At 37.0% G+C, this 13,565-nt stretch overlaps 1 protein-coding gene across 1 annotated transcript; it reads right to left on the reverse strand.

Annotated features, from left to right (window-relative positions):
* Window positions 1–5,847: 5,847 nt before the first annotated feature.
* On the reverse strand, window positions 5,848–12,999 carry LOC102689159 (eukaryotic translation initiation factor 4E-binding protein 1-like). Its single transcript, XM_006625794.3, has 3 exons — window positions 12,654–12,999; window positions 7,053–7,244; window positions 5,848–6,598 (listed from the first exon to the last, which is right to left on the reverse strand). Exons 1-3 carry the CDS (start codon window positions 12,784–12,786, stop codon window positions 6,567–6,569), a joined length of 357 nt encoding a protein of 118 aa, XP_006625857.1. The 5' UTR covers window positions 12,787–12,999; the 3' UTR covers window positions 5,848–6,566.
* Window positions 13,000–13,565: the final 566 nt, after the last annotated feature.

Here is a 13,565-nt window from a genome sequence, read left to right on the forward strand (position 1 = left end):
GTGCACGAAGAAGCAGGCGGTAAAAGGGCTGTTAAGACAGTATTCAACTGTTCCTCTGCAGATATCACTTCCCTGTACGCTCTCTAGGGATTATCACATGAGATGCTGTACATTTAAAATAAATATAATGAAAATATTTGACTTTGGCAGGGGAATGCTGTTCTAAATCTATTGTAAGGCCATGACTTCCTCCATTTTAATGTATTAAAACATGGATGAGTCATTAACTGGTATCTGAATGTCTCATGAATAGAAGTTTAGTATTTAATGAGGCCTTCCTGGTGATTTAATTTTGAAATAAATTATATGTCATATCTATAATGACATTTTAGATGAAAATTCAGAAAAGTGCAGCTTAATAAAAGTCTCCTAGGCAGCCAAATGTAATTAAATGGTTGAACTAAAAGACTAAAAGACTGCTATTGCCAGTAATTTGAATTACCCAGCACTGAATAACTTAAGGGCTGCATTTCTCAAACAGGAAGTTCTGAGAAAGACTTTAATTAAATTACAATTTCTGTAGTTATATCTTATGTACTAAGAAATGGCTCTATTCAGGGTACTGAGGGGTGAATGGTATTCCAGCACTCTGTGTGCAACATTCTGCCTAATGTTTCTCTTAATATTTTCTGTATTATGAATAGAGGTTATTATTACTGGCTTGCATCTCTAGGGACCTGAGGCTCAATTACTAGAGTGCTATCTGTGTGGTGTTGGGTGTGTTTTCCCCATGTTTATTGGAGGTTCCACTGGTTGTTTCATTTTCCACTAACAGCAAAAAATTACATACTAGTAGGTTAATTGCCTTCTGGGACAACTGACCCTGACGTGCCCTGAGAAGAACTAGCATCTTGTCCGGGGTGTATACTGCCTTGTGCCCATTGCTTGCCGGGATAGACTCCAACTTTCCCATGACCCTGTAATGGATAAAGTGATCATAAAGTGGAGGGATGAATGTATTATGCTCTACTCAAGAGTTTACCGTCGAAATATATTTTTGCAGGCTTTTTTCAAACAGGTTTATAAACGTTTGTCTGAAAATGTGGCTCGATATGTATATCCTTTAAGAGACTTAAATTTCCTTCTTCTTCATTACATTTTTGTGGACCTGACATGATCGACATAGTATTTTGTTTAATGTCTTCTCTGCCATAGACCATCTTACTTCAATCACTCTTAATGCTAACATAATTTTTAGGACCTTAATTTTGGGAATTAATTTTCAGAATTCACCATGACTCCTACTTTTTGTGTTTTGTCATGGTTTAGCGTACTCTGCAAAATTTAATCAAAATAATCTATAGGTAATTTTCCTGAAAGGAATGTCTGCATTCTGCTTCCTCCGGCATCAACCTAACATTAGATAGCTCTCTACAGAGACAAATTATTTTCAAGTAATTTCATATTATACCAGTAAATATGTTTTGTATGATTTGTCACCAAGGAATGAATTTTGCAGGTGCTGCAGATTGGTGCCCTAAACTGTTATCCAAAGTTAACCTTTATGTTAACAAAAGGTGTGTGAACATTAGGATCTGTGGGAATACTTGGTCTCAGTGTATTCTGATCATTATACCACTAATCAGGTTCTTTTGGGGCGTTTGTATGTATTTGTTTTGTGTTGGGTGTAGTTCTCCTTTCTAATTTGAAAGTGTGAAAGAGGGCCATTCTACACTAATCTGCTTTCAAAGAACAGGTGTCCTGGGTGGAGAAAGACTGAAAGAACTGTTGGGATAGTGTTGCGAGATGATTAAAGAGGGGGTTGCTTACAATCAAAACGAATAAATTACTAATTGCACTGTCAAATTGGTGTATTTGGCATTACTCCACAAATTCTGTAACACTGAAACAAAACTAAGACAGCCCCACTGATTTCGTCCATTGTATAAAAGTCAATAGAAAATAAAATATTGTAGCTTTTGGTTGCTATAAAGCAGCCTGAGAAGTGAGGGAAGATGAATGGAGAAAGATATTGTACCTTTTAATTACTTTAAGCACAGACAGCATCTAGAAATTATGCCCATGCTTCCACTAATAATGCTAAACAATTTATGATAGATATTTCTAAAGCTGATATCTTTTATATCAGAAAACAGTACAAAATAGGAATTGTTTTTCTCCAACGTGCTTTCCCCACTGCTCTTTAAAGTACCTTTAGCCTTTTCTTGCTGTTTATTGTCAGTCATTTATACTTGTTGCTATAAATATTAATTTCCAATTTTATCCTTCACAATTACACAAAGTAGATTGAGTAGATTATATTGCTTAATGTTATGAATGTTAACCAGCTGCATTCATTCTCACCCCCCTCTTTCATAGCATATCATTTCATTTTAGGATTCACAGCACAGTACCTGTCGGTGTGGAGGTGATCATTATGAGTAAAGATATTGAATTTTGATTTTGAGGTACACAGTTGTTTCCGATTTTACATTCAGAATCCAGCAAAGATATTACTAAGCAAGAAATAGAACAGATACATACAGTGGTATACAGTAGTACCCTAGACCTGTGCATCATGCATATCTTCACATACTTTGCTGGTCATACTAAAGACTGTAAAGACCAAATGTTCTGTACCACAGATATGGAAGTACTATGACAAAACAGTTCATCTACCTTTTGGATTGCTCATATTAATATGGTTTTAAATATACATTTATTTCAGTGATGGAATCAAAATTTGGAAAATAGAGCATTACAGTGGCGCATTGGATAGCATTGCTGCCTTGCAGCTCTGTGGCTGTAGGTTCAATTACTGGGGTGTGTAGAGATTGTATGTTCTCCCTGTGTTCACATGGAATTCCTCCCATATTCCAATGACATACTGGTAAATTAATCGGTCTATGGGGAAATAAATGACCCTGAGGAGACCATATGCATGTCTGTGTGTGCCCTGATATAGACTGGCATCCCATCCAGTGTACTGTATATCTTGCTTTGTGCTTGTTGCTTGCTGGGATTGGTTCCCTGTGTTAGATAAAGTAGTTCGAAAATTGATAATAGTCAAAACAATTTGTATTTTAGACCACTCAGAAATGACCCAAAGCTCGTTTCTCAGTTGTATCTTTAATCATAAACATATAAAAAATAAGTTACTATAATTCTCTCCCTTCATCCGAGTTTCATATGACTACATGTTGTATTAAGCATGATTTTGCCCATTAAAGAGCTTTCTTATCCTCTTTGTCCCAAATACAAATATAAGAATTAACCTCATGTACCTTTGTTCATTTGCTTGTTGAACTAACTTTAGTAAGTGCTTATATGTCTAGGATACCTCTTCTCCACACTAAAGCTAACAAACATTATAAACGTTGCAAGATGTACAGTAGCTACTATCCTCCCATCCTACACATTCAACTACATTCTTAGTTGTAGGAACTAGTGAAGGTATCAGACTATGCAGTGCTAAAAACATTATGCAGACTCAGACATTTCAGGCACTTAAAACTTAATTGCCTCAAATGAGGATTTAATAATTGTAGTGCTTTTAATATTGGGATGTGTTTATCTTTCACAGATAAATGCATTCTTATTAATATGTAGTATTATAACTGAGGTATCTATTGAATACATTTTTGTCAATGTGATTTTAAAGACACGAACGGTGTCTGTAAACAAATAACAAGTGCAGAAATCAATAAAATAAAACTGGTGGTTTTGATTATGCAAGCTACTAAAACCAACTTCGGTTTAAGGCAATTTAAAGCATGCATATTCCCTTTACCCCTACAACGTAAAATGCAGTTTGGCGCTCGAGTCTTGTTACGAACTGTTAATGAATAAAAAGACACTTTATTACCTTGATGAAGTTTATAAAGACGACTACGAAATTTAAAGGGGGCTACGTCATTGTAAGTGATTTTTCTTACCTTAGCAGCAACAATACAGGACATGGCAAGGATTTTACAAAAACCCTTATTATTCAACACATTTAATTGATTTTGTAAGCGGTACTGGGGGTAGAGGTAGTAACCAGTTCCTAAACCATTAAAACCGGCTCTTCCAGTTATTCACAAGGTTAACGTCACAATAGTGTCCTAATTAATTTGTCGACAGTAACTAAAGTCTGAATATTCTAGCCCTGCGGCCACTGTTGCCTCTTTGATCAGCGTGCAACTGGCTACTGGAGGCAGAGACTCGTCGCGGCTACGTAGCTGTAGTGGAAACCAGACACGTTTTGTTTATCTGAATCGTTTTCTACAAGATGTGTATTGCCAAGAGTTAATCAATCACGTAAGAGACTATTGTCGAAGTTTAATGGTGTTAGTCTACGAAGATTCCAGCTGAATAGCAAGGTGTATTCATGGTTGTTCCACGGTACCACGGAGAAAGTAGAATATGTATTCATATTATAAACGAGCAATTTTAACAGATCAATAGAACGCGTTTTCTAAAAGCAAACGGATTTAATGCATCCGGGATTAATTCACTCCCCTGTAGAGCAGTTAAACAAAAAAATAGAACACCGTGTCCACTGGCAAAACAAAATCAGTTGTTAATAAATTATTACACCATTTCCATTGGACTAAAAGGATGAGAAATCCATCGTCTCACGAGTTCCCACGCCTTGAAATCCTGCTTTATTAAACAGACTACAAATATTCCTGGCTTCATTACCCTATAGTATTTGTTTTAAATCTACAATAAGTGGAATCACTTGAGTGAGTTTTCTTAAAGGGGAATCTTTCTGCCCTAAAAGCGTTAACTCCATAAAAAGGTTAAAAATAAAAACCATTCAATTAAGGAGAACTCAAAGGATTTAGTGTCTCAGTGATGGAAAACGCAGAAAAGTGGTAAATTACAGATATATGAATGAATATTTTCTTTGTATGTTAAATGTTGAACTACTGAAAAGGTAGAACTGCTACAGATATTTAGCACTTAAAATAAACCTTCAGAGGGCGATGTTTAGTTTAACAGCAGTTCTATCAATTGTACTTTTGGAATCTTGATATTTAAAGACTTCTAATAATCTTTCTCACACAGCCCATTGACCAAAGAAATGCAAATGAGCTCCCACCCATAAATAAGACGGCAAAACCAAGAAACGTTATTACAGACCATAAGCCTTATAGACCAGTAATCTTTTGATAATTTTCCCCATGTAAGATGTATTTAATAAAATATTTCCCCATGTATTAAATAAATTGCAGGGAGTAGACATTCAAGCTAACATGTATTTTAAATAAGAACTGACTAATGAAGTTAACTGGCTTTAAAATACTGCTGTGTTTATAGAAACCAATATTATTTCATATACTATTATTTCAAATGTTTTATACCCAACCAGTTGAGAATCACCAACTGTCTTAGAAACTTTGTCTGTGAATTAAAAACAGTTCTATTAAATTGACAAACTATAAATGTGTTTAACCCTGATCAAATTCAGGGAACTACGAAACCATAACCAGTCACTACAGTTAACAGTGCACCTCACTGTTCACTAATTCACTAATTAAACATTTTCAATGCCACCCACAGATTAAGGCTGCATAAAGGTGTGCGGTTCTCCTGTGTGCAAACAACAAAGCAGCCGGATTGACAGCTTCTCTAGTCTACAAATGACAAAAAAAATTTGTAATTTGCACGCATTCCCAAAGTCCTCACTAATGAGAATTCAGCAGACATACAGCAGCATTAATTTGACCTTTATCAGTCTTATTTGAAACATTTTTGCCCTTCAGTTTTGCACTCTGCACTTACTACATCCTGCTGTGACATAACTGTGAAAATCACTTCATAATGATGGTCATCGTGGAAAGGTGCTACACAGATGGCTATATAATTACAGCCACCATCCAAAACACAGATGGCATGCAAAGAAAAAACGACAAGACTAGGTGTCATGTATTTTGTTTATTTCTTCCTGATTCCATCATTATATCCTGGTAAAATGTGCTTCTTCATGTCCAGCATTACCAGCAATACAAAATGTATTTTTAATTCTGAAATGATACTTTGGGAGAGAAATCAATTTTTTGTAGGTTGTTTGGCAAATACTTATGGTAATTTATGCACTAAATACTTTATCATGCTTGTGCTTTTGAAGTAATACAAAAATCCTGAAACCGGAAAAAAACAGGTCTTTGGGTTCCTGGCTTGGCATTTTCAGAGCTTGTGGTTCTACATAAACAAGAACTGAATGAACAAGAAACTGTATTAATGTATCTCACTCAGAAAATTCTGGCTTCTGACACGATGTAATTTACCCTACTGATTTTCACTTAAGTTGGTGCATTCTGTGTTCTCTGTAGAAGTACACACATTCATACTGTATAACACAGGGTGGATTAGACACCCAGGTACCAAATTTCCAAAATGTGCACTGATAGCAGCAACACAAATTTATTCTCAGTAGTTACCTTGATTGTAGTACAAACAAAATAATTTTCCACCCTATTTATTTTTCACTCAAATTTGCAGAGAAGAGAGAGTAACTGGTCACTGAGACTTCAGAAAGTGGGCTATAGCCAAACAGTGTTGACTTAAACACCTCTCTTATTTGTTCTCCCTCTGTCGTCATATTTCTTTCTCTTTGGAATAGAGATCCTCTGCATGTCTTAGATGTCCATCTCGAACTGTGCGTCATCCCCTGAAGATATAAAAGAGGATTTTCCTGAATAATTCCAAGTGGTTTACCAGGCCAATTAAAGAAGTATACAATAATCTCAAATAGGTAGCTGCTTCAGCATGTATAGGCTACAAAGGAACAAGTAAAGGTTTATTCCATGCTGAACAGAGAAGAAAAGAAACACGTTTCGGCTGTGGACCCTTCTTCAGGTGTCAATAAGCTCAACTGGTAAGCTTAAGTTAAGCACAAGCTTAACTAAATCTTAAGGAAAAAGTTATGGATCTTGGATTCTAATCATATTTCATTATCTAGGAATAAAACAGCCCAGGCAGCTGTACAAATATTTATGGAAAGTGTTTTTTTTACCAACAAAATAATGCCTTTATTCACCGCTTGAAAAACATTCAATTTTTAAATTTTTCACTCCTTCAAAACGTTTCCTTCTGTTTTTCTCCCAGATCAGTCAACAACTTACCAGACGGCTTGTCCAGGTGATTGCTGTTGGTTGCAACGTGGTTCGGTTCGGTGTGGTTGGTTCCAGGTTTGTCCTCCTCTCTGTTGGGGCTGGTGACCCCTGGAATGTTGGGGAGAAACCGAGGTGGGGTTCGAGCCACAGGGGAGTTGCGACATTCCATCAGGAACTTGCGATCATAGATAATTTTAGTGCCTAAAATAGGGAAGGAGGCAAGGAGAAAAAAAAGATAAGGATATAAAAACCTTAGGAGACTTTTTCATTTTAATAATAAATTTGACATGGATATGATACAATACAATATCACCCTGCAACTCACAACTGGCAACCCACTGCTGCTAAGCAGGTGTGAGCCTGGTCAGTACCTGGATGAGGGACCTCCAGGGAAAGCAAAGGTTGCTGCTGGAAGTGGTGTTAGTGGGGCCAGCAGGGGGCACTCATCCCATGGTCCTTGTGGGTCCTAATGCCCCAGTATTGTGATGGGGACACATTACTGTAAAAAAGGTGCCATATTTCGGATGAGAGGTAAAACTGAGCTCCTGACTAATGATCTGTGATTATTAAAAATCCCAGAGCATGTCTCAAAAAGAGTAGGGGTGGTAACCCAGTGTTCTGGCCAAATTTCCCTTTACTAATTATGACCTCCTAAAAATCCCCATCTCTTCTGACTTCATCACTCTGTTTTCCTCCCCAGTGATGAGCGTAATGATGCATTATGGTTGCTATTGCGTCATCCAGGTGGTGCTGCACATTGGTGATTGTGGAGGAGAGTCCCCATTACCTAATTAAAATTAATTGCCTCTTGGAAACAACTGCATGGAGACTTCACATGTGTCCATCAGTTTAAAATAAGTCTGAAACAACCAGAAGACTCATGTATTTAAAATAGGAATGTACTGTACCAATATTCTAGCACCTACATTCTGCTTTTTTTAAGTCCTCAGTTCTCAAATTTGATTAGTCAAATTTTCCATTTAAATCAAACTGAATACCTTGCTCTTTTAACTGGATTCACTTCAAAGGAGCCACAACAGCAATCAATAGGCCAAGATGTATCGACATCAGATACAAATTATTCTTAGTCTTGCATTTTTGTCTGCTCAATGTTGAGGTGGTAGAGACAATTTTACAATTAGATTTTTTAAAGAAACTGCAGACAGAGTATTACTCTAGTTTAAGTTACAACCTGTAAAGGCAGGGAGTATAGACGAAAATACAAAACAAAAACCATTGCCACACTCTCTTCTCTTTATCAGAAGGAACACATGTTCATCAGTTTTCCTTTAAACTCTAACAAATGTAAAACTGATTTTCTATGGGAATGAATTTACTTTTGGCTTTGCGGTTGTAAACTGTGTGAACGACAACTTACTGTAACTTATTATCTCCTTGCAAGTTCTGCTGTGTATTCTTTTGTATTCTACTGTGTAATACTATATACTCATTTTTTCCCAACCAAGATGCAAGAATTTGAACTTTGATTGTTAGGTAAAGACTTTTAATTTTTGTCTTGCTGGACTCCATGTTGTAGACCTCTGTTTTGTTATTTTATAAATTTAGGGGTGAAGATTAAAAAGGCTTCAATTTTTTTTAAAAGAAACTGAAGTTGACTGCATACATGATTGATTGAAAACGCAGAACTTATCCTACATAGTAAACTCAAAACTGGGGTGACTGATTGCAGCAACATATCAACAATTTTTTTTTCTCTAGCCACAGCTGTCTCATGGTTGGAGCAACAGCTGTACCACGAGCTTCAGAACATATTGTACACATTGCTGTGTAAAGGGAAGAGATCCTACAACCTGCTTGTCAGGAAATTGTGCAATTCTCCCCTATAAATACACCTCCATAACATGCTACTTTCCATCCTGCCATATCCAAATCTCATCTTAAGTTCCAGAACATGCCGTCCTGAAGTAAATATGTCTTCTGTAAAGCAAAATGTCACCCGATTCCCCCCCCCACACACTAACAGACCCATGAACAGCATTTGTTCTGATCCTGTGCTTCCATGTTGCCCTCAACTACTGCAAATGCCTAACATTTCTATAGTTAGAATGTAACCTGGCTGGACAATCAATTAAACGTTACATACAAGTCCATGGGTTGAAGGACATCTGCAGCCTTTATTTTGTATTAATACTTTCCACAACAAAAGGGAGTGGAGGGTTGTACTGAAAGCTTAAACAATTAAAGCGATACTCGAAATTTCAACTTCAGGGGGAGAATCCTTTATGTGTACTGAGTATTTATTGTTTGGATGGTAGATTTTGTCATGCATATTTAAGTCATAACAAGTATTTCTGTAAGGCCCTTTGTCCTTGGGTTGTGGTTGAACACAGTAGAGACCATAATGTTCTGACCTGATGGAGACCACGTGAGGCTGAGTGCTAGTCCTAGAATTAAGATTTTCTCCAACAGCATGTGAGCAACTGTTTTTGCTGCCTGGCATTCTTGCTTTTTTGGGGGTAAACTTGCCCATTTTAAAGAAAAGGAAAGCACAACACAAGGTACAGCAGTTTTTACATGTATTGATGGTTCCTCCTTTCCATAGTTTAATAATGAAGTAGTTAAAGTTCAGTTCATCATATTGTACTTCACACAAGCATTTCAAGGACTGTCTATAAATACCTCTATCAGGCAAACTACATACCATAGCTGGGAAGAGTTCAGCTGGTACTTAAGTAATTGCAGTGTGAAAAAAACAATGGAGCTGTCAACTGATCTGGTTAATGATTACCTGGTTTTAAACAGGGTTTTGGATTTCAATTTTTATCACTTGGCTATTTTCAAATAATATTGTAAATACTGCTTTACCATCTGCAATCTGACTTTACATCTTGCGCCACAGTCATCAGTTCTGCCACAGTCATCAGTTCTGCCGATAGCTGATAGTCTCTGCTTGTTAGCCGAATTGCAGAACACAGACATGGCATGACTGCAGCTTGCACTTACACAGGATATTGCAATGTTAACAGAAAACCGAATTAAGATGTCACAATAAGCAATTCTTAAAAATAAACAATTTTTTTGTGTGTGGCTATGGTCAGAATTGAATGTCGGATTATTCAAGACAGTACTATTAGTACCGACAAGCTTAAAAGTTCCAAAACACTTTCCTCCATCATTTGTGATCCTCTGTCATGGTGGCTTTGCCATAATCCTAAAACTAAAATTTCTAACACAAGAAATGAAAGGTTACAAAAGAGATGAAGCATTTCATCCCACCTCAGATAGTGGGTTGCTATTTTAAGGATCATATCCACTGTTGTTTAATTACTCATGGAACTCCTTAGTCACACTATGGAAAAAAAATACAGAATTTGTCCTCTGCATTCTACATTCTACCAGCTTTCAGGCTCAAGTAATCTATTTACAGCTAAGTATTAATGTCAGGATGCCTTAGATAAAGCGCTCTCCACCAATGCTGCTGTCACTGTGAAATATCAGTGTTTATTCTCATGTAACAATTAAGGCAATATCAATCCTTTGACTAGATCCATCGTCAAGCCTGCAAAACTGAGACTTCGCTGGCAGCTGGCACTTATTGATTATGACAATTGGCCAAAGCCCTGCCACACTAGACAGAAAAACAGTCGACAAGAGATAACCGATGCACCTTAAAACTGAGCACATTATAAAGAAGGCAGACTTGTATGTGGTAGCTTGATTTTGTATATCTAGGACCTGAGCACAGGTACTGTCCATAAAAGGAGGCTAATCACTTTAATATGGCTGTTGTGTAAAACAATACCCAGAAAAATACCCATACTTTCTTAGCAAGTCTAGGAAAAATATGAATTTTGTCATTATTCCAATATGTTAAGGTTATGTAGTGGTTTTACTATTTTAGAAAATTGATTTTAAAATGTAAACAATAAAAAAGGCACAAATACAGATCCATGAGATACTCCACAAATTACCCTAGTTTCTACACTTAACACACATATGTAAATGAAACACATAAATTATTAATTATACCCACTGTGTGAGCAGTTTATAATTCACTCAATGCAAAATCATATTAGCAATCAAAGAATTTGCAGCTATTGGGCCAACTGCTATTAGAGTTCATCAAAACCCTTGTCCAATGTGGGTTTGTCCAATACAGCTATGAATATAGACAAAAAAGTCAATAGGAACAAATAACTGTTGGACACAAAAAACTGAAATGCATTCTACCCAAATCTAATCAATACATTAAATCACCAGTCAAAGCCAAGCATTTAATAATGTCTGTTTAACATTGGAAAATTATTATTTTTTCACTCCATACACAGCTCAGTATGGACAAGGCCAATAATTTCTAATACTATACACATTACAGTAGGTATTAATGAGTTTCTTTATAAAGTAGCCTTCACTAATCACTATAAATTACATAGAGATTTAAATTTCACAATGCCGATTGTCCATGGTTAAGGGTCTGCTGTACCTATCTAATTTGGTGGATGAATTTCAAAATCCTTTTCCTTCATTGAACTTCCCTTTTCCAGCAACAGGACCAAGGGAGCAGAGACGCACAAAAAAGACCACATTAGCGCTGTACTGAGGGACACACAGCACACGAGTTTGATGCTTTGAGAAACCTTTAGGAAAGAAGCAGCGTTTGCAGTTGCAATTTACAACACTACCACAGCATGGAATGAGATCACGCCAGCCACTTTAAACGAAGAATGTGGAACGCGTGGCCATACTGTATGTATGGAGATGTTAACCAGACGTATCAGTTCCCGATTTGCACGCACGAACAGGGGGTTTACTGTAGTGTTAGCCTGAAAAATGTCAGTGATGTAGGTATTCTTAAAATATATTTTAAACTTCACGTCAATTCGATAAATCGTCGGAAGTATACAAATTCCTTACAAAAAATACTTTTAAGTGCAGCATTTGAGAGTTTGCATTAAACCAGGGAAAACGCCCGCCTTTCACGTACAGGCCCTTACCAAAGGAAATGCGAGACGCAGCACTGTAAAAGCTGACGTCACATTGATTTGAAGATTTCTACCAGTTAAAACAAATGAAAAAAAAACTGCCGTTTTAAAGCATTTAAAATTAAGAGATATGATAAAAGAAATTCCGTACTGCCTTAAAATATACCCCCCGTCTGATTTCTACATTCAAGCAATGAACCTTATCTATCTCCTAAATTTTGTCATGCGCATTAATGCAATTCTTCGATTTGTAAACAAATCGATTAGAATTCCATCGATCAGCAATCAAAACCACCTGAGAAAGAACGGTGTGTTTTTATTTTTAGTTTGGGCAACGATTGTACTGATGACAATTAGAAAACCCTTGAGTGTGATCAATAACACAGAATTAACAAAACGAAAATCCAAAGATGTCTTTTCTTTGCGTTTCACCACACCGAAAACGCAGGCGTGGCGAGGGCAACAACAATGGCATTTAAAAAGCACAGAAAGAAACAGCACACGGCACTATAATAAAACCAGTATTTATCTTCCGGGGTATGCAGATACTACAATAGCAACAGCTTGAAATCAAGTACGATGATGTGCACTGTATTTAATACTGAAAAGAAGATACTCCTTAAAATAAAGCAAAATTCAATTTAACAATGTACATGTTTGCTTTTACCTCCCGGGGTTGTACTGAATAATGTTCCTCCTGGTGTTGTTGAATAATCAATCGGCATTTGGGTAGCGTCGTTGACAATCACTCGTCGTGTTGGGATTGCTCTGCTTGTGGTCTTTTGACAACCTGAAGACATCTTTAGGGAATCCTCGTGTATTTTAAATATATTAACAGTAATCTACAAAAATAAACTGCCAAACCTGGTTATTCAGGTTTAGAAATAAAAAATAACTAATATTTTCTTAAATATTTACAAAACAGGCCCAGATCTCCCCAGACTTCCAAGCACCACGCTTTCCCCTCTCTCGCTCACTCACACACACCACGCATTCGACACAAACACAGACAGGAAGGAACTGTGCAAAAGGTCCTCACACGAAAAAAAAAACCAACCAGATTGTCACCCAGTTGAAAGGGCTGTGAACACAGTTGCATCTTGGATGTTGTCGTTGTTTCTCGGTCTTATCCTGACGAATTCAGAGGTGGGAAGGTAATGTGAGAAACTACATCGGTGAAAAAATGTCGCGAGACAGTTTATGTCAGGAACTGGGTGAGACAAGAAAGTAATCTGGCCGTTGTAGTTTTTCTGTCTTTTTCTGTCTGTCTTTTAATGCGGTGAATCGGTTCACGTTTCAACTAGTGCCTTTCTTGGTTTATCTGGAAGGTATTAGGTAACCAAACGTAGTGCAGTGCTCCTTACCGGTAGAACGAATAAATTGCTCAGAGAGAAAGATTAACTATCTGAACTACTAGCCCTAACAGTACTCCTTCTTGAACGACAATTGTGTTTGCAGGGGCTTGTCTCTGCATCTTCCAGAGGAAAGGCGATGAACGATGACATGAGGGCTGGTCGTCAGATCTGGATACGTATTTCCCATTAGAGCAGATCAGGTCCTTGAGCTGCTCTGCCTCAGG

This window comes from Lepisosteus oculatus, chromosome 2 (assembly GCF_040954835.1).
Source record: "Lepisosteus oculatus isolate fLepOcu1 chromosome 2, fLepOcu1.hap2, whole genome shotgun sequence".
Taxonomy (NCBI): Eukaryota; Metazoa; Chordata; class Actinopteri; order Semionotiformes; family Lepisosteidae; genus Lepisosteus; species Lepisosteus oculatus.